Below are 21,786 nucleotides of genomic sequence, written 5' to 3'. Positions count from 1 at the left end.
TCAAATTTGGGTATGTAGACTACATTAGCCTCCAATCCATCTTTAAACTGAAACCATTTCCGAGTTGGACAATTAGGTGTTTGGCTACAAACCTGATTAAATGAAGAGTCACTGTCAGAGCAATTGTCAGTGTAATGGCTACTTGATTGCTCATGTTGGCTCTTTTTGTGCATTTCTTCTTTCTTTAGTTGATCTTCCTCAAATTTATTAATCAGTGATTCCACCACCACCATCATAGTCTGTTTAAGTGTTTGCATCATCTGTTTATACCTAGAAATTGAAGATAAAAGGCGTGTTAGACTTTATGTGGCACTGACAGGCAGATGACGTCAAAGCACAGCGAGAGCGATTAGAAATTAGACTTCTCTGCATGATTTCTTAAATCGCTCTCGCAGTACCTTGACGTCATCCGTCGGTCGGTTTTTGTGGTGGCACATGAAGTTGATGTAATATTAATTGAAGTCATGTGACCTGTTATAGCTTGACCTATTATTCAGGTCATGTGACACATCATAAACAAAAAATTATCAACAGCTTAAAGGCAGGGTATCTCATTTGATACAGAAACATTTTTAGTTATGCTGGTTAAAAGTCTCCTCATATCCTGATAGCAATCACTATGTTAAGTTGTTTAAATGTATTTGTAGAAATTTATGTCATCTGTGAAAGGCGTAGGACCAAAAAATGTTCAACCAATCATAGATCTCGGACCAAACGGACGTTGCCTTTTTTGTCCCTCATCCTTAAGTGTAATTTGAATGCCACCGCGCAGCCTGTTCACGCAGACACCATACATCATCGGCAAGTTCACATGCGCTCACCTGGCAAACGTTCCTGCTGACAACCTGCACAGGAGCCACAAAACGAAAGACATCTTTTAAAACAACAACAGCAAAAACTGCCTGGATCAGCAAAGAGGAAAAACCCAAATTAACATCGGTAACTTTACTGCTTTACCACGAGATGCAAACAGCTGCAGGAGGCAAAGGGTCTGAAAGGGTCGTTGCACTGTTTATTTTGGTAAGGTAGGTACGCGATATGATTGTATTGAGATGGATTCAGATATTCTACTTTGATGAAAAATTGTGTTGCTTATGAAATGTGTGTTCGTTTACGGATTAGCGTAACGATACTTACTACGTCTACACAACCGAAAGTGTGCTTTAACTAATTCTGATGTAAACCAGTTGTTTAGGTTGGTTATTTTAGGTAATGTTATTCACTTTGTACTGCAAAGTTTTCTCACTGGTAAATGAAACATGAGATGTGGAAATCTGATCTGTGCGTGTACATGTGTTTTGAAAGAGGCGTGACTTTGGATGGCGATTAGAATGGAGGGTGGGATCGTGATTTCATTGCTAGTCTGCTACCATTAGCATTTTTCAAAATTAGATACCCTACCTTTAAAGCAATAGTTCACCCAAAAATTTAAATTCTGTCATCATTTGCCCATCCTCATGTTGATGTTTACCTGTATGAGTTTTGTTATTCTGTTGAACACAAAAGAAGATTTTTAGATAAAGGATGCTCAGCACCCAGATGATGGTACCTATTGACTTCCATAGTATTTGTTAAAGGGTGCCGTCAGTCAACTGTGTGGATATCATCGATTAGCAAAATATTTTCTTTTGTGTTCAACAGAATAAAGAAACTCATACAGAGTTAAAACAACATGAGAGTGAGTAAATGATGACAGATTAATCATTTTTGGGTAAATTAACAGAACAGACTATGGAGAAAATGAACATGAAAGGAATTTTCTACATAAAAAAATGGGAGGTCACTGTTGCACAGTTTCAAAATATTTCTTACTACATCCATTTTTCAGAAACATGGTAAGTAACCACAAAAAACATACTGTGTTGACTCCCTTGTCCTCTTTGTAACAGCATGAACTAGGGTGTCCTGCCCTGACCCAACAGCATGACCTTCACCCCTGGTAAAACTCTCTGTCTCCTCTTCTATAACCGCTCCCAAGCTGCTCTCCACATACTCCCGCAGATATTTCACAAACTCATAACTGAGAAACAGGATGACAGAATAAAAATATATGCAAATGTAAGCATAAATAAATGTAAATAGGTCAAACAACCAGCCATAAAACGTTATAGTAGAGACAAGTCTCTCACTTGTGAAAGTTTTTGTCAGTTTCCTCGAGGTGAAGCAAGATTTCTTCTGCACATTCCACCGATGGTGCTCCTGAGATTCTGTCTTTCACAGTTTTCAGGAGCTCTCTCAACAGGCATTGGAGCTCGGCCTCATCTTCGGTGGAAAACTGAGACATCGCTCCTCAGGGGGTGCGATCAGCTCTTCTCAACAGGAGATCTACGGTTTAGTGTCTTAAGTGAGGTGTGCTCATTCTATAGGAACAGTGGAGGAAACTAAAATCGTAGAAGAAAATTGACAAATATTTCAAAATTGAATTGCATTACAGACAAGTACATCCTACATAAAACACAATATGGATATAGACATGCAAAGTTTATACTCCTGTAGCTCTATTTGAATATAAGTAATGCATTACATACGTAGTATCCACAAACGTAATACTGCATCTGAGAAATAAATCAAAAACTAGATCTATTTTTGATTTAAGATTGCATATATAGTATGTACTTACATTTAAAATCCATACATAACATTACAGATGTTAAAAATTTTGAAAGAAACCAGCCTCTTATTATTAGCATACTAATGTTATATACAAAACACATCCAGTTTATTGCCTATTTTAATATTACCTGCCATATTTTGACATCATACACAAGATGTTCAAACTATTAGTTCAACGGAATCCAAAACATTACAAATAAATAATAATCGGAAGATTCATAAAGCACAGAGCTGCTATGTAAACTAGCTTAGCATCCGTTTCTATGGAAACAAGCCCAGCTGAGGAGAAGCGTCTTCCAAACTCTGCCTTTTAAAATCCGTATTCTGTGCAAATAAGCTTCAACTATGCAACAAAATTAATATAGCTCATGTCTCCGATACTAAATAAGTTTAAATATAACGAATGGACCGGAGAAAAAAAATGAAAATGTGATATTTTTAATCAGTTGTACGCTGACTGAAGTCGCTCAGGCTGGTCACGTGACGTGAGTCGTTCATGTGACGCGAGCTAATCACGTGATTGTGCTGTACGCAACTCTGCGCAGGCAGATCAGAATATGACATCAAGAAACCGCGAGAGCGATTTAAAAGCTGTGCTCTCGCTGAACTGTGATATCATACAAGGAAAAATCTGCGCAGCGCCGCATGAAGCACAATCTTTTCCGGGTTGTGTTTAACACACATGACGTGAGAGAAGAGACAAAATTGTACTTATATTCAGCTTGCGGTAAAGCTTGTAAAATAAAGTGTTTACTTTCTATTAATTTAGAGTGAAGAGTTGCGCAGATTTCGTAATACGATGGCGGCTGTCGACAGCTTCCATCTTTTGTATAGAGAAATAGCCAGATCGTGTAATTGTTACATGGAAACATTGGCACTGGTTGGCGCGTGTTACACAGCTAGTAAGGCAGTGATATTACTAAGGGACTGTTATAGCCTGATAAGGCTTCATTTTATTCCTCGTCTTGTTTACCATAGGGATCTCAGTCAGCAATATGGAGAATGGGCTGTCATTTGTGGTATGTTCAAATTAATCAATAGTTTTATCACTTGTTGAACGTTATGGTGCTGCATACTTGTATGTTTATTAAACGTTAAAATGAATTCCTACAAAAAATAATGTAACCCCCTTCTTTGCACAGGTGCTTCAGAGGCAATAGCTAAAGCATATGCAGAAGAACTGGCTAGGCATGGCATCTGTGTGATTTTGATTAGCAGTGATGTCAGCAATGTGTCTGACACTGCCAGGTCCATCACAGACACTTATGGGGTTGAGACCATTTCGATAAAGGCTGATTTTAGTCGGGGACCTTCTGCCTGCAAACCTTTAAGTGATGCCATGTGTGGTAAAAATATTGGATTCATCGTTAACAGTCTGGATGGGTCTATGGATCTCTCCAGAGACTTTCTGGACCTGTCTGAAGCTGAATTGTGGGACACCCTTAATAAAAATATAGTGGCTGCTACTCTTGTCACCCGTCTGGCTCTGCCTAGCATGGTAGAGAGGGGGAAAGGAGCAGTGGTTAATATTTCCACTGGAGGCTGCTTGCGTCCCATTCCTGGAAAGGGCATCCTCTCTGCATCCACGGTCAGATTTCACATTATACTGCCACACATGTGAACAAATATCAGTTTCTTTATGTGACTTTCTCATTAAATTTCTATTTTGGAACAGGCGTTTCTCGATAACTTCAGCAGGGCTCTGCACTATGAATATGGGCATCAGGGAATTTTTGTGCAGAGTTTACTGCCATTTAGTGTTGCATCTCAAAGACCTGAGGACCACAATGCTACTGTCTGGCTCGTTCCAAGTCCGCAAGTCTATGCAAAACATGCGCTCTTAACCCTGGGCATCTCTCACAGGACCACAGGATACTGGCCTCACACCATCCAGGTAAAATTCAAAGATTCATTCAAACTGATTTGCTCTGATTTGCTTTGAAAATTGCTAATTTTTCAGCTCCCCTAAAGTTAAACATTTAACTTTTACCGTTTTGGAATCCATTCAGCTGATCTCCGGGTCTGGCGGTAGCACTTTTGGCATAGCTTAGCACAATCTATTGAATCTGATTAGACCATTAGCATCGCGCTCCAAAATAACCAAAGAGTTTCAATATTTTTCCTATTTAAAACTTGACTTGTATTTACATTGTGTACTGAAAAGAAAAAAGACCGACAGAAAATTAAAAGTTGCGATTTTCTAGGCAGATATGGCTAAGAACTATACTCTCATTTTGGCGTAGTAATCAAGGACTTTGCTGCCGTAACATGGCTGCAGGAGGTGCAATGATATTACGCAGTGCCCGAAAATAGTCCCTTGCTATTGTTACTGCAGCAAAGTTCTTGATTATTATGCCAGAATCTGCCTAGAAAATCGCGAGTTTTAATTTTCTGTCGGTCTTAGTACACAGTGTAACTACAGAAGAGTCAAGTTTTAAATAGGAAAATATCAAAACTCTTTGGTTATTTTTAGCAAGATGCTAATGGTCTAATCAGATTCAATGGATTATGCTAAGCTATGCTAAAAGTGGCACCGCCAGACCCGGAGATCAGCTGAAAACAGTAAAAAATTCCAAAACAGTAAAAATCAAATGTTTAACTCTGAAGGAGCTGGAAAATGAGTATATTCTTAACTCTTTCACCGCCAGCGTTTTAAAAAAAAAGTTGCCAGCCAGCGCCAGCGTTTTTCATGATTTTCACCAAAGTTTAATGCCTTCCAGAAAATGTTCTTCTTTAAATAAATAAACATACAATATACCAAATGAAAGAACAGACCCTCTGCTTTCAAACAAAAAAAACCGTTTCATCCTACCTTTAGTGGTTCTTTTGCAATCAGCTTTTGAATATGGGTAGGTTTTTGCAAAAACACCATATTTTGAGCAAAAAGCAAAAATAATTCAATTTTTATGACGGACTTTTCATAGAGATCCCATCCAGAGCGATCTTTAAAACAGACACGGACATGCAGCAGCTTGCCATAGGGCAATACTTCCGGTTTTAAAAAGTTGCGGAAGGGCGCCACCTGGTGGATAATAGCGGTATTGCGGAAAGACGGAAAATCTCGTCATTGGCGGGGAAGCGTTTTCTCTTAATTGACGAGATATCTCGTCAATGGCGGGGAAAGAGTTAAAAAAGTGTAGTGTCCCTTTAAGACTGGGATATGTAAATGTGATTCTGTACTTATGTTTTTTTTCTAGTTTCGACTGGTGCAGTGCTTGCCAGAGTGGATATGGTTGCTGGGAACACGTGTCTTAACAAGAGGCACCTAAAAAGGCCACTACCTGTTGATGTAACAGACCTCCTGGTTCTTAAAATGTATAATTTGATATTTCGAGTTCACTTGACCAAACTTTTATTAGCATATTATATTACACGGTGATTGAAGTATGTTGAAATTGAAAATCCTCACCCTCTCCCCTTTACACTGATGTCTGAGTTTAACACCTCAGATTTGTTTGCACAATACGTTTTGAAGGTGGTGTGAATGATAATGACAGGATCGTGATTTGACAGTTGTGTTGTTTTTGCTCTTTTGGTCTTTGACACTTTAATCCACATTTGGCAAAGATCATATATTTAAAAGAAAAATCTTTTGTAAATATGCACTACAGTAGTATTTATTTCAGCAGGGTTTACTAAGGCTGTACTCAGCAGTGATTTTTTTTCTCGATTGTGGCATTGTGTTGCCAGGTGTAGTTTGGTTATAGCATCGTATATTTTTACCACTGTATCAATAAAAAAGGCATCTGTGGCAACGAAGAGCCTCAAAGTTTACTACAGTATAAAATTCAAGAGAAACTTTTATTTTTAAAGGTGTGTTATGTAATAAAATGGCATTGCTTTTAAATGTTTTGTTTCTTTTTTTATCACTTCAGTTCATAAATGTACTTGTATATATTTTTTCTTATTTGTAGATGGTTTAATACAGTGGATCTCAAACTTTTCACCCTTCCCCCTGTGTAGGGCGCACTTCTTTGGGCCCCCTACAAAAAAACATAAAACAATTTCAAATATATATATTTTGCTGGTGGTGTCGTTGTTATTCAGTGCTCAAGAGCCGCATCGTGGACACCCTTTTATCACCAAAGAGATGTTAATGTCATGTTATACATTTTAACATAAAAATCACATTTGAACACACTCTGTCTATTCACTGTCTAGGTTTTGGGTTCAAGGGAAATGTCCTATACTGTATGTGCCTGTACTGATACAATGTAGTTTCAATTCACTGTAATTCACAATGCCAAATGCGCAAATATAAATGTATTCTGGCCCAAAACTGCAGTCCTTAGCTGTCAAGGCTACAAGGTGGTAGGCGTCTCTACGCACTGATAATGTGGCGTTCCCATCTTTGTTTTGGTTTAAAGCTGACACCTCGATATGAAGAGGAAGGTTTAAGGAAAACTTGTTATTCGCATCTGTTCAGTCCCTGCTGAGTAGTCTGCTTTCATTTGGTAAGTAAAAAGTTGTGATATTTTCCTTCAAATGCTTTTATATATGCGTTCATGATTTCTAAGAAGCAGGTGGTCGATGTCACAGATTTGCTTCTTTAACAAGAGGGCTCAAAACAAAGCAGTAGGGAATTTTTAATGTGTTATATACTTTGAAACCTGACTATGAAAATCTTTGATACCATGTTATAACAAGGGTTTTGGTCAGGAACCACTTGTGGGTCGCACAGTGGCATTGGGTGTGCTGTACGCAGCAAAAATGACTTTCTTACTAAGTATTTTTGTCTTGTTTTCAGTAGAAATGTCTAAGAATTCTTGAATCAAAGATTTATTTTCTTAATAAGAAAAATGACCTAAGAAAATAAGTCTATTTTTATACAAAAATATACAATTTAAGTAAATTCTTGGTCAAAACAAGAAAAAATATCTGCCAATGGGGTGAGAAATTTTTTCTTGAATTAATTGTTAAGGAAATGTTAACTTATTTCAAGATTATTTTTCTCACCCCATTGTCAGATATTTTATCTTGTTTTAAGCTGATATTTACTTAAATTGTATATTTTTTGTAAAAAAAAACTAGACTTATTTTCTTACATAATTTTGCTCATCAAGAAAATGCATCTTAATTTAAGAATTTTTTTATATTTTTACTGAAAATAACACTAAAATATACACGTAAAACAGTTTAGTCCAACTAATGACAAGCAATGGCAATGATTTTAAAATTATATATCATAAGGTATTTTAATGTTGTTAAACTTACATTTCATTAATAAAATGACAGGAAAAAATACTAAATTATAAAAGAGAAGATAATTTGTGCTTTCTTTTCATTCAAAAATATGTTGGTGGGTCCCGGGGTGGATTAAACTTTTTTAAGTGGGTCACAAAATGAAAAGTTTGGGAACCCCTGTTATAACTGATCACATTCGAAAATGTAACTATATTCAATTTCTTTAAAAAGTCTAATCTGTTTAAGCTGGGGAAAGAAAGTAGTCTTGACATTGTCATTATCAATGTTTTGGGTTCTCAGAGAGCCAAAACCTTGGTTCCCATCAATGTTATTGAAAAGTCTCCTGACTTGACAATAAGCACCACATTTTATCTGTCGCAGTAACAAAATTGTTGATACAGTAGTCACGACTGCACATACAAACAAACATTTTTTTTTCCTTATACATAAACACTTTTTAACAACTCTGCCCTCTGTCCTTTTATTTTAGGAATTCAGCTTGAAGACCTGAAAATGGGTGAATGGGATTTCCTTGGGAGACTTCTGGACAGAGTCCAGACGCACTCCACCGTGGTGGGGAAAATTTGGCTGACCGTCCTGTTTGTGTTTAGGATTCTGGTCCTCTGCACAGCCGCCGAGAAAGTTTGGGGCGACGAGCAGTCGGACTTCATCTGCAACACCGAACAGCCCGGTTGCGAGAACGTGTGTTACGACAAGGCCTTCCCCATTTCCCACATTCGCTTCTGGGTCCTTCAAATCATCTCCGTGTCCACGCCCACTCTGGCCTACCTGGGCCACGTTGTCCACGTCATACACGTAGAGAAAAAAGTGAGAGAGATGATGAAAAAAGAGCTTCGAAATGAGCAAATCAACCAGTTCCTGAAGAAAGGCTACAAGCTTCCCAAGTACAGCAGTGACGAGGGGAAAGTCAACATTCGGGGTCGTCTCCTGAGGAGCTACATTCTCAGCGTGTTTTGTAAGATACTTCTCGAGGTGGGATTCATCTTTGGGCAGTACTATATTTACGGCTTCACTCTTGAGGCCCAATACGTTTGTCACCGTTTCCCATGTCCTCACAAGGTGGACTGCTTCTTGTCAAGGCCCACGGAGAAAAGCATCTTCATTTGGTTCATGCTGGTGGTGGCCTGCATCTCCTTACTCTTGAACGTGATCGAGATCTTTTATCTCTTTGTGAAAAAGATCAACGAGTGTCTCAGTCGGAAGCGAGACTACACCGTCACTCCCGTGACCCCGGTGGTGAACAAGAAGGACTTCAAGAACAAAGATCAGGTCATCCAGAATTGGATGAACCGTGAGATTGAACTTCAGAGGGCAGAACACGGGAATGAGGCAACCAAAAGCCTGAGGTCAGAGGACCATAGCGTTGACATACAAGAGGTCCATATCTGATCGACAGGTCTTGGTACACATAGCCTTTCACACGGTCAACTTGAGTAAACAACCACTAAAACAAGTGACTCGTGCTTGGTCGAGATCTCCCCCAATTTTGAAGTTCAACAACCTGCATGCTTACTTTGTTTGTCCATGAGAATTTCTATTAAAGTTTTAAATTGTGCTCTGTCTGTTTACCAAAAAAGTGTAATATTTAAAATGTTACTTTAGTCTGAAATCACATTGTTTTGTTATGTTGAATAAACATTAAACTGTAAATTTGTGTCGTGTCTGCTTTCATTGCCAGTTATACATTCATTATGTTCCTATTTCAAATTGAAAATATGCTTGTTGGCCTTAACCCCAAAAAAGTACAATTATGCCTTTGGTTTTTAAATTGATATCGCAACATTATTTGTGTGGGTCAGAGAACTAAAGTCGTATGCATTATTGTACATTGCAAAAATGATTTTCACGAAAAAAAAATCTTAGTATTTTTGTCTTGTTTTCAGTAAAAATATCTAAAAAAATTCTTAGATAAAGATGCTTTTTCTTGATTAGGAAAACGACCCAAGGAAATAAGTCTAGTTTTACCCCCAAAATATCAAATTTAAGTGATTTTGTACACAGGGGTGCTGTAAAGGGGGGTAAACAATGACGATTCTCGGGGCCCACGAGTAAGAGGGGCCCCAGAGAAGCCCCCAAAATTGTGGTGCTAAAAAATATTTAATAGTAAAAATTATTAATTTAAATTATTCTATTTGCTGTTTCCTGGTATCAAAAATTGTTTATTTGTTTAGGAAACACAAACGTCCGTGGGCCCCTTTCCCCCCTCTCAATTATCATAAAATGATTCAGTCCGCCCAAATTGTATGATCCAGGCAACACAGCTTGACTTCACTTATAGCGCCGGCAGAAAATCAACTTGACTGATGAGGAAGTGAAAATGCCTCAAAAATCTGGAAGTCAAAAACGGAAGGAGAAAAAAATAAGAGAAGTGAAAGAGGCAAAGGGTATGTTACCCAATTTTTCACAAGAAAAGGTGGGTTTGTAAGTAGGCCTAAATTGTTAGTTGCCCGCCGTACGTGACAATGATCATAGCCTACGGCACTTTTCTGTGCTTACGCACACGCTTTGTACATGAGGCCCCAGGTCTCTACGGTAGCATTTTTCGACAAGCACGTTTCGATAGAGCAGGGTATGGCAGGTGCACGGCTTTGCCTCACAGGCAGCCGTTTTCAGCATCTTTGTACGAGGCTCCGCCGGTCCGCCCACTTTCGGCACCCTGCTGGGTCAAAACAGGGAAGCCACCAAACACTTCCGTATTTTCCTTATTTAAAGACTGTACAATGAGGAGTTATAGTAAGTATGGTGCCACAAAATAAAACTTTTTTGGTACTATAGGAATGAATGGGGCTAGGCTAAATGCTAACACATTCACAATGCGCTGTACAGTGCACGCATTGAAAAAAGATAGGTATGTATTAATTCGTCTAGGTTGAGGTAATAACATAGTTTAATATGGCAAAAGAGTAGACTATTCCTTTAAAGACAATTACCATAAGTTTAAATGTTGCGGTTAAAATGACTGCTGGTGGCCGTTCTAGTGTTAAAAGTGCATGATAAGGGAACTCAATTTTCTCCCCATGTTAGGTCAAGAAAACGCTGGAAAAAATACAATACACAGTTTTAATTAAACGTTCAACACTGCAAAAAATGACTGTCTTACTTAGTATTTTTGTCTTGTTTTCAGTAGAAATATCTAAAAATTCTTAAATTAAGATGCTTTTTCTTGATGAGCAAAATGACCTAAGTAAATAAGTCTAGTTTTAAGACAAATTAATATACAATTTAAGTGAAATTGTCCTTAAAACAAGCAAAATTATCTGCCAATGGGGTGAGAAAAAAATTGTGAAATAAGATTTCTTTTTTTCTTTAACACTTAATTCAAGTAAAATTTTCTCACCCCAATGGTGGTCAAAATACCATAAAAGTGCATGATTTTATGTAAATTAATATGAAAAAAGTCTCATCTGTGTTAGGGGCCCTGTCAAGATTCTTTTCATGGGGCCCAAAATCCTTAGCAGCGCCCCTGTTTGTACATAAAACAAGCAACAAAATCTGCCATTGTAAGATTTTTTTCTTTGTTTTATGCACAAAATCCCTTAAATTTGATATTTTTGGTCTAAAAACTAGACTTATTTTCTTGGGTCATATTGTTCATCAAGAAAAAGCATCTAAATTTAAGAATTTTTAGGTATTTTTACTGAAAACAAGACAAAAATATGAAGAAATTTTTTGCAGTGTAAGGATCGATTAATCATTAATGGACACTCCTCTGTACCAAGATATAGTCTTTTTCGACTGCTTACTCTCAGGCAACGTGACAGCCGGACACTTTCAGCAATTACACAATCTCAGCAAAGCCAAAAAATCAAGGTCCAACATTTGTCGAGGATCACTTGGTATTCGATCAAGTTTCCATAAGCAAGAAGTGTACTTCAGTAAAGGTAAGTCTGAAATATTGCATTGATTTTGTATATCGTTTTTCATTTTTATAATGTTAACTGTACAAGTTTATACGGTAAAGCTTAATAATGCTGTGGAAGTCTTTAGGAATTCATTTAAATCAAATACGACTTCACATAGACAATGTGCCTAATTACTTGAAATTGCAAAGTACATTAGGACAGGACAATGTAAAATAATAGGTTTTTAACTATAAAGCGTATTTGTTTTACACCAAAATTATTATTTTTTAATCAGATCAGGCATCTGACTGTTTCCAGCTGTCCAGTAAAATCATCTGTACATTTTGTACTTTTATTCATTATTCATTTATGTACCATATGTTCATTAAAATAAATAATTATCAAAACTGTATATTAATTAAACTTATTAAAAGTTAGACTAACAACGACCTATTACAGTTCTCTCTATAATCTTTATTCAGAAATATTTTAAAGGCCTTGTAATTAATTATTAAGTAATTGTTGGGGGTGTAGCGTCAGTGTGTTATTAATGAAACAGGCAGTTAACAACTGATCGATTAAGTCAGACTTAAATCGGACTTTGTCTTTTAGTTTAACCAACTTCTCCTGACTGTTTTGTAGAAACATCTGAGCGTCTGAGATCATGGGAGACTGGGGATTTCTCTCAGCGTTACTAGACAAGGTCCAGTCCCACTCCACCGTCATCGGGAAGATATGGATGAGCGTCCTCTTCATCTTCAGGATCCTGGTGTTGGGCGCCGCAGCCGAAAACGTTTGGGGCGACGAGCAATCTAGTTTGGTCTGCAACACATTGCAGCCCGGTTGCGAGAACGTGTGCTACGATTGGCAGTTTCCCATCTCGCACATTCGATTTTGGGTCATGCAGATCATCTTCGTGTCCACGCCGACCTTGGTGTACCTGGGACATGCGGTGCAAGTCATTCACCAAGAGAATAAGCTCAGGGAGAAAATTAAAAGCATTGGTGAGGGCCACATGCTGAAGGAACCCAAATACACAGATGACAGAGGACACGTCAAGATTAAAGGCAATCTGCTTGGGAGCTACTTGACCCAGCTGTTTTTTAAAATCATCCTGGAGCTTGCTTTTATTATTGGACAGTATTATTTATATGGTTTTATCATGGTCGCCAAGTTCACCTGTTCCCAGTCCCCTTGTCCTTACACCGTCGAATGCTTCATGTCCCGTCCGACAGAGAAGACCATCTTTATTATCTTCATGCTTGCTGTTGCTTGCGTATCTCTCGTACTGAATGTCATGGAGGTTTTCTACCTGCTGTGTACCAGGGTGGGATGCCGGTCAAACAAGAAAAGGTCACATAACATTACTTCACCTAAAAATCCCGCAAGCTTGTCGTCTCCCTGGCATGCAAAGTTGAGCACTGAGGACGCTTTGAAGCAGAACAAGTTGAACATGGAATTCGAGAGCGGTCAGAGTCTCGGAGGAAGTTTGGACGGGGCGAAGGGTGAAAAACAGCTGCTGGCGGACCATTAGATATTGAATTTTATATTCAAACTTTGAAATTTTTACAAATTCTTACAGGTCTAAAATATTTAATTTGTTTAATGTGTATTTTCTTGAAATTTGATCGTTTCGATGTACTATACCAATAAATACAAAGTGTTTTATGAAGTATTATGTGTAAATACAGTATGTAGCTACGTATTAAGAGTAACTTAAGCACTGGTGAATGTTTTGTTTGTTTTGATATTGTCATCATCTTTGCCACGTTTTCATGTACTGCCTAAGAATCACTTTTTAATGACGTGTATTCAATGTGTAAACTGCAAAGTGCATAATGTATGACAATTTCCTTGCTTGAAATAAAAGTTTTGTTTATTCAAGAGCTATCTTCTCGAAAATTTACTTTTTTCTTACTCTAAAAAATAACGCTTGGTTTCAACCCATGACTGATGGGTAAAATTTGAACTAACCTAACCATTGGGTTTAAATGAACCAATGTTGGGATGTGTCAATTATGGACATTTATGCACTGTTGAAAAGTTGGTTAACTTAAAAAGTAAGTTACCTGGTTGCCTTAAAATTTTTAGTTAAATTAACTTTTTTTAGTTAACTAATATTTTTAAATTGAATTAACTGCAACTTTTATGGCAACTTAATTTTTAAGTTGAACAAACTTTTTTTACAGTGCATAGATGTCCATAATTTACATAACCCAGCATAGGTTAATTTAAACCCAATGGTTAGGTTAGTTCATATTCAAGTTGAACCAACAAATGTTTTTTACAGTGTGTGTTAATTTAACCAACTACTGTAAAAAGTAAAAGTTGGATCAACTTAAAAATTACTTCAATTGGTAACCTAAAATCACCTAAAGAATTATGTTTTTAACTTAAATGTTTAAAGTCCCCATGAAAATACTTTTTTACAAATTACTTATCTGTGAGCTTCATTATAAAAAAATAATGTTCCCTAATAATATTTAATGAAAAATGCAATCTTCACCACTCGTCAAAACGATCTAACTTTACTTCCGGTCATATGATATGCCAGGTGGGCGGGGTCCGGGAGAAGATCGCAATGATTAGCAATTAGCAACACGACACAACTTCAAATGATCCAATCAGATCTCGATGGACAAATTCAAATCCAGCCCTGCCTTATTTTATTTCAGAAGCCGGGTTCACTCGGGTATACGTCACCATGTGGAAAATAAGGCAGTTGCTACTTCCGTTTCATGGCGATTTTAAGTGAAAAACACTTTAAGTGAAAAACTTAAGCTAAAAAAACTTACATTTACAAGTAATTTTTAAAGTTGATCCAACTTTTCACTTTTTACAATTTATTGGGTTTGTCCCAGAATCCTGTTAACTCAAACATGGGTACAAACAACCTAGTGTTTTATAAAGTGCGACAAAATGTAATAAAATGAGTCTTTAAGCACTACACAATGTTTCCATTAGTTTAACACAGGGGTGGGGAACCCTGGTCCTGGAGGGCCACTGTCCTGCAGAGTTTAGTTCCAACCCTTATTAAACACACCTGCAAAATCAAATTAAAGTCTTCAGGGTTACTTGGAAATGAAACTCAGGTGTGTTTGATTAGGGTTGAAACTAAACTCTGCAGGACAGTGGCCCTCCAGGACCCAGGATTCCCCACTCCTGGTTTAACAGCACACCTTTACTTAGCAAATAAAGTCACAATATCCTTATATTGATTTTACCACCTATCCCAAATAAGGCGTGCTGCTAATGAATCATTCGTAGTGTTTTGTAGTCATGAAACATTAATAATGTACAGTTAGTTTTCCATTAATATCTTGGCCCACAACCTGTGAAACCTAACAGTTACATGAAGTACCCAAGGTACGATATCAGCTACATTAAGTGCATGTATGTTAGGTTTTTATTGACTTCAGATAAACAACACAAAAATAAAACCTGCTGCTGTTGTGCATGCAAGGGAATTTATTCTTGCCCCTTTTCTATTGAAACTTTTGAACACAACTAAATAAACTCCTCAACGTTCCTAATTTTCAAACATTGCTTATGAATACAGTCAACAGCCAATCAACACAACGGGTGAAGCTGCACTATGAAATACATTTATGTTTTTATATGCATGGTTACGTGACAAGAGGACAGGCAGCACATGTCTTACATGTATCCTAGATAAAGTTTTTACACAATTAATAATTAACTTCAGCCCCAATTCCACCGAAAAAAGTCCACTACTGGTCACTTGTAGACGTCAGGAGGCACCACCATCAAAAAAAAAAAAAAAAAAAAAGGAAAGATTGCGAAATTGCAGTAAACTAAAGTTCAATCTTTACACTTGTCACATTTAATCATTTGGCAACGCAGTCAATCAGCACCGCATTGAGACCCTACAGGTAAAAATAAAACCTTTTAAACTCTTTTTGTGTAACTCTTGTTATTGTTTTTTTTAAAAGGTAGCATGTATTGTTGTTATCATAACTAAGTAATTTTTATTTTGTATCTAAATGTGTTATAATAAATCCAAGAGGTTACTCAACAGATTGTAATTTAACATCGGTACATTGCTCTATTCTGCAATAAGATTTTTGTGTTGATGAATGTTAACCAGTCACTCTTTTAAAGTCAGTCATTCACTTTGTTAAATGTCTGTTTACCAGCTTGAGGGCTGAATGTTAAAACAGCTGCTTGTTTGTTAACAGATGTACTGCATCTTTCTCATTAAAACGCAAATGTAATTATTTCATTGCTTGAAAGAATATGAATGTATACAGCAATCAATCATTTGATCTCATTTTGTGCAATGTATTACAACTCAAAATTTATAAGGACAATGTTTTGACGCTCAAATCGATTTCTTCCTATTATCTCTTATTTGGATTTGGGCAATTTCATGCAAATGTCAACCTTATCATGAAAAGTAGAGTTTTTAACCATACTGAAATCTCAGATGTAAATATTTGGTGGTTTAAATAATGCAAAGTCTCATTATTCATAGTTAAGTATGAGCCTATTTCAGAATTGTCACGTACATAACGGAGAAATATAACATCCATAATGCGGTTTCTTCCTCATACACATACACATTTTTTTTTCTTCAAATAAATATAAATGTTCTTTGAAGAGCCGTCCCTTCTCTATTTGTTGGGTATTATTATTACTTCTGGTAGTGCCTTTAAAACTTCTTTAAGTTGACCGAATAACTACAAATGTTTTCTCCCAAAAATGTATACATTTTGCGTTTATTTAATTTAAAAATATTAGTTTTTAGTTTACAATAAAAGTTGTGTAAAATTTGTTTTGTCAACTGTATTTTTAAGTTGAATCAGGCAACCACACTGTAAAACATTATTTGCTGCCTTAAACTTTTTTGTTGAATCAACGCAGATTTACAAGTCATTTCAACTTACTATTATTTATCTTGACAAGAGATGAGTTGTTATAACTACAGATGAGTTGTTATAACTTATAAAATATAGTTGAAAAAGGTCAACTTCATTTTATAAGTTGAAGCAACTCAAACTGCGCTAAGTAAAAGTTGTATGTTAATGCAGAATAAAAAAAAGTAGCACTAAAAGTGTTTCACTGGCTCGTAATCACAGGGGAACCATTTAAAGTGTCAAATAGCACCTTTGTAGTACCTGTGTAGCACCATATTGTGCTATATAGAACCACATCTGGTGCTATTGGTGCCTTATCAACCCCGTATGGTTCTTCATAGGTGCTATATAGCACTAAAAATGGTTCCCCTATGATTACAAGCTTTTAATAATGCTAATAACTTTTTTTTATAATGCTGGAATTGCTATTTTCGCTGTATATTTTAACAATCCATCTTTATAGTCTAATAGTACACAGTTTTGTAAAACCATGATTTGGATGAATTATTATCTTTTGTAAGTAATACATTTTTGTGTGTGTGAGCAATTCATTTAAGAACTTTAACATCTAACTCACTCAAAATTTTGTCTTTCTCTTCCAGTATTTTTAGCAGGGAAGCTACAAAAAGCACAAACATGGGAGAATGGGGCTTTCTCTCCAAGCTCTTGGACAAAGTGCAGTCTCACTCCACGGTCATTGGGAAGGTGTGGCTCACGGTTCTCTTCGTATTCAGGATTATGGTTCTCGGGGCCGGGGCGGAGAAGGTGTGGAGCGACGAACAATCGAAAATGATCTGCAACACTAGACAGCCTGGTTGTAAGAACGTCTGCTACGATCACAGCTTTCCAATCTCACACGTTCGCTTCTGGGTTATCCAGATCATCTTCGTGTCCACACCAACGCTTCTCTACTTCGGCCACGTATTGCACGTGCTTCACCAGGAGAAAAAAATTACGGAATTTCTGGAAAACGAGACTGGGAAACAAGGCCTCAGACACAAATACATAGATGATCGAGGGAAACTCATAATCAAGGGAAAACTGTTAGGTAGCTACCTGACCAGTCTGTTTGTTAAGATTTTGCTGGAGGCTGCGTTCATCGTTGGCCAATACTATCTTTACGGTTTCATAATGTATCCCAAGATCGAATGTTCAGAATCACCGTGCCCTCATACGGTAGAGTGTTTTATGTCACGACCAACAGAGAAGACCATTTTTATCATCTTCATGTTGGCGATGTCGTGCATCTCTCTGCTTCTGAATGTGGTGGAGATGTTGTACCTGATTTGCTGCAGGTCAAAGAAACGTCGCGCCAGGCATATAAATTCATCCACTAAAGCGTTAAATGGATCAAAAATTTAAATTAGAGAAACTGTAAGCTCTTATAACATTTAAAGCACACGAAGAAAACATGTAAATGACACTTGTGTCAGATTACTGTCAGGATGTCACTATGATTTCACCAAGTAAGATGTGATCCTGGATCAACGTTTTAATCAAAGAAACCATAACTCAAACCCTAACCATTTTTTAACCCTCAAATTAATGTGAAATAATAGTTTGAGAAGAATTTTTTTTTTACCCAATCCTAAATCTAAAACTAACATACACCCTAATCCTGCAATCTGATTGGTTAATAAAAATGTTGATCCAGGACCAACAATGCTCACATCCCACTTGGTGAAATCACATTCACTGTCTGGGATGACAATTGTCAGCTTATCAATTTTTGGATCTGGATTTTATACAGTAAAGTATTGTAATTTTGTGATAAATTTGTTTTGCACATATTGTTGTTTGCTTTTGAATGATTCTTTGTTTTTTAGACAATGTCTTATCGATGTATTATCAGAATGAATGATAAGAAATATCTGCATGATGCAACAGGGCATTTCAGTTAGTTATATATGGATTTAGTGTATTAAACTTCAAGCCTTTCTGTGGTAAGATAATGACTTATATGAGTTTATGTAACTTATCTTATCATATGACAGTTTTTTTATGCCCATTGTTTGTGAAAAACAGCACAAAGTTCACAGTCAACCTATTATTTGTGTACACATATTTTTCCGTAAATTGCCATATATATATATATATATATATATATATATATATATATATATATATATATATATATATATATATATATATATATATATATATATATATATATATACATACACCATTTCAAAAGATGTAAACATCACTGAAAGATGTAAACATCACTGGTCCCGAAACACTTCCTGTTACAGTTTGTGACCGTTTTTTTCCGCATATATATATATATATATATATATATATATATATATAGTTTATGGTTATATCCTCTGTTTATGTTCTCTGTTTGGTTCAAATAAACCCTGTGTCTGTCATCATGAAACCATACAGTGTTATTATTGACAGTTATGAGCATCTATATTGTTAAGATAATTCATAACTTTATATTGAAACTAATCTGACTGTTAAAACTTTATTTGTATATATTGTTTTTGTAGGCTATAGATAAAGCACAAAAAAATATTTTTTTAATAAAACCCCCATGTAACTGACAATGCGTTATGTTAAACTTGACACATATATTCAGCTGTGGTTATTATTGTTTAAAAATGTTAAAACTTACATTTAAAAATGTCTAAGCACATATCTGCTTTAGATAAGATTATTATCTGTGAAGTGTGTTGGACAGAAAAGAATCAGTGGTCCTCATGCGCCAGCTGTTGGCGAAAGGAGGTATTAAACATTTTCCTGATTTATCTTTTCACACTTTTGCTTTATTGCCAAAATAACTATTTTCCATAAAATCCGTGAAAATGCACATTTGTGGACCATTTTAAACAATAAACTGACACAAAGACATTAATTAATATCATCCCACATACAACAGCGTCTGAACGGTCCTCTTTCTTGTAAACACTATGGTGGTAGTTTCGCATACATCATGCTTGACCTTTCAACGACATTACGCATTACGTGAGGTCACGCTGGCGCATCACACAGATAGTGCAAGACGAGAAGTTGTGGTTTAAAAGTACTTTTTTTTTTTATTATTGCCGAAGATGACACTCATTTCACCATATAAGACCCTTATGCCTCGGCTGGGATAATTTAAGTCCCTTTGAATCTGTGTTAAAAGAGCAATTTTAAACTGAATTTAAAATGTAACGTGTTGGCCCAGCGCGTTACATTTTAAATGCAGTTTAATATTGCTGTTGGGGTCCAATAAAGTCTATTAAAATGAGAAAAATCCTGGAATGTTTTTCTTAAAAAAGATTTTTCGACTGAACAAAAAACCACATCAACATTTTTGAAGACATGGGAGTGAGTAAATTATTGGAAAGAAAGTAAGAGTAATCATTTAATTTAAAGATGTAAATGTATTTTTTAGCGGCATCTAATGGTGAGATTGTTAACTCTTTCACCGCCAGCGTTTTTAAAAAAAGTTGCCAGCCAACGCCAGCGTTTTTCATGATTTTCACCAAAGTTTAATGCCTTCCAGAAAATTTTCTTCTTTAAATATATAAACATACAATATATCAAATGAAAGAACGGACTCTCTGCTTTCAAAAAAAAAAAAAAAAACGTTTCATCGTCCTACCTTCAGTGGTTCTTTTGTAATCAGCTTTTGAATATGGGTAGGTTTCTGCAAAAACACCACATTTTGAGCAAAAAAGCAGAGATAATTAAATTTTTGTGAGGGACTTTTCATAGAGATCCCATTCAGAGCGACCTTTTAAACAGACACGGACATACAGCCGCTTGCCATAGGGCAATACTTCCGGGTTTAAAAAGTTGCGGAACCTGGTGGATAATAGGAGTATTGCGGAAAGACGGAAAATCTCGTCATTGGGGTAAGCGTTTTCTCTTAATTGACGAGATATCTCGTCAATGGCGGTGAAAGAGTTAAGATAGCTGCCACAGGACAAACATGTCATCGTCCAACCCAGTGCTATAGTAACAAGTCGTGGTAACGAAAATTTTGATTCATTTGTTTGTGTTTGCTGACACGAATTTCCACTGTTTTTCGTGACTCTGGAGACAAATGTCTTTTTCGTAATTTCCAGCACGAATTTCTATCAACGGCTTTTCGTGTCTGTTCCACGACTTTCTTTATCATGTCATTTTATATTTTGTTTTGTCATCATTGTTTCCTATTTTTTTACCATTGTCGCTTGGGGATTGCGACTTCCTAACCCAAACCCCAACTCTAACCCAACTCGAGGCGAGAATAGTTTTAAAAGTTTTAAATAGTTTTAATGCATAAAATTACATCCTAACGCAAACCCCGAATCTAACCCTAACCCCAAGCGAAAATGATTTAAAAATTGGAAACCACGATGAAAAAAATATAAAATGACACGATAAAAAAAGTCGTGTCACAGACACGAAAAGCCATTGATAGAAATTCGTGCTGGGAAGGACGAAAAAGACATTCGTCTCCAGTCACGAAAAACAGTGGAAATTTGTGTCAGCAAACACGAATAAATGAATAAAAATTTTCGTTACTATAACACGACTTGCAGTGAGACTGTGTTGCGTTGTCTGAGACACTAGCCTCTTTCACACAGTAATTCTAGTAAATTACCATGAACTTACCAGAATGAATTTACCAGTAAATACAAAAATCTGATGTTCACACATGCAGTGACGTTCCGTCTTTTTACCAGTAAGACATCATTCACACATTAGTATCAAAATACCGGTAAACTCGGAGAGAAAGCGGAAGATGTGTCGCGCGGCTAGCTCCGTGTCGTATTTGTACACAATGGCGGGTTATGACTTAATATCGTCGGTCCATATTTTGTTGTTTTCACATCTGTGGCAAACGGTCGCGAAGTTGCTCGTGACCAAACAACATTGCGTTAGGCGGCGTCAAATGGAACCTGTGTTTGCACATTAGGCTTCACAGAGAATGTGCTAAGGACGTCGGCAATTTGGCAAATATATGGTAAGCTGTTTTAAACAACTTTGTAGAAATGTGGATGTTAACTTCAGTTGTGCTCGACTTTTAAGCAGCATGGGTGTGGAAACGAACGTAAACAGTGCGGTGGTAAACACGTCATCTGTTTAAAAACGTTCTGATTGGCCCGATCTGTCAGCACGGTCTGACGTCGTCTGTTCTAAATGCCGGTAATCCTATATTTTTCGTTCACACATAGTGCTTACCGGTAAATTACTGGTAATCTTACAACCTGTCTTACTGGTAAATTATTGGGAGCACTGATTTACTGGAAAGGTTCTGTTCACACATG

General features: G+C 36.6%; 5 protein-coding genes across 6 annotated transcripts in view; 4 read left to right on the top strand and 1 right to left on the bottom strand.

The window, feature by feature from the left end:
• The window catches only part of tbc1d32 (TBC1 domain family, member 32), a 48,421-nt gene extending 45,326 nt beyond the window's left edge, over window positions 1-3,095 (bottom strand). Inside the window, exons 1-4 of one of the 2 annotated variants that reach the window (XM_065256243.2) lie at window positions 2,742-3,095; window positions 2,130-2,381; window positions 1,859-2,020; window positions 93-270 (exon numbers count right to left, since the gene is read on the bottom strand). In XM_065256243.2, the coding sequence (XP_065112315.2) occupies window positions 93-270; window positions 1,859-2,020; window positions 2,130-2,284 (495 nt within the window). In that variant the 5' untranslated portion in view covers window positions 2,285-2,381; window positions 2,742-3,095. The remainder of the gene's footprint in view (window positions 1-92; window positions 271-1,858; window positions 2,021-2,129; window positions 2,382-2,741) is intronic. The other variant, XM_065256244.2, reaches the window with a different exon arrangement.
• A 181-nt stretch (window positions 3,096-3,276) lies between these two features.
• On the top strand, window positions 3,277-6,584 carry hsdl1 (hydroxysteroid dehydrogenase like 1). Its single transcript, XM_065255739.2, has 4 exons — window positions 3,277-3,632; window positions 3,756-4,201; window positions 4,289-4,507; window positions 5,811-6,584. Exons 1-4 carry the CDS (start codon window positions 3,413-3,415, stop codon window positions 5,880-5,882), a joined length of 957 nt encoding a protein of 318 aa, XP_065111811.2. The 5' UTR covers window positions 3,277-3,412; the 3' UTR covers window positions 5,883-6,584.
• A 1,513-nt stretch (window positions 6,585-8,097) lies between these two features.
• gja11 (gap junction protein, alpha 11) lies at window positions 8,098-9,367 on the top strand. The gene has a single exon (XM_065256242.2). It carries the CDS (start codon window positions 8,311-8,313, stop codon window positions 9,205-9,207), a length of 897 nt encoding a protein of 298 aa, XP_065112314.1. The 5' UTR covers window positions 8,098-8,310; the 3' UTR covers window positions 9,208-9,367.
• A 2,177-nt stretch (window positions 9,368-11,544) lies between these two features.
• On the top strand, window positions 11,545-13,546 carry gja13.1 (gap junction protein alpha 13.1). Its single transcript, XM_065256241.2, has 2 exons — window positions 11,545-11,699; window positions 12,303-13,546. The coding sequence occupies exon 2, from the start codon at window positions 12,325-12,327 to the stop codon at window positions 13,192-13,194; it is 870 nt and encodes a 289-aa protein (XP_065112313.2). The 5' UTR covers window positions 11,545-11,699; window positions 12,303-12,324; the 3' UTR covers window positions 13,195-13,546.
• Window positions 13,547-15,435: 1,889 nt separating this feature from the next.
• gja12.1 (gap junction protein, alpha 12.1) lies at window positions 15,436-19,295 on the top strand. Its single transcript, XM_065256240.2, has 2 exons — window positions 15,436-15,553; window positions 17,140-19,295. The coding sequence occupies exon 2, from the start codon at window positions 17,174-17,176 to the stop codon at window positions 17,897-17,899; it is 726 nt and encodes a 241-aa protein (XP_065112312.2). The 5' UTR covers window positions 15,436-15,553; window positions 17,140-17,173; the 3' UTR covers window positions 17,900-19,295.
• Window positions 19,296-21,786: the final 2,491 nt, after the last annotated feature.

Source organism: Paramisgurnus dabryanus, chromosome 12 (genome assembly GCF_030506205.2).
Source record: "Paramisgurnus dabryanus chromosome 12, PD_genome_1.1, whole genome shotgun sequence".
Classification (NCBI taxonomy): Eukaryota; Metazoa; Chordata; class Actinopteri; order Cypriniformes; family Cobitidae; genus Paramisgurnus; species Paramisgurnus dabryanus.
The sequence above is the reverse complement of the archived record's forward strand: the minus strand, read 5'-3'. Positions and strand labels throughout refer to the sequence as shown.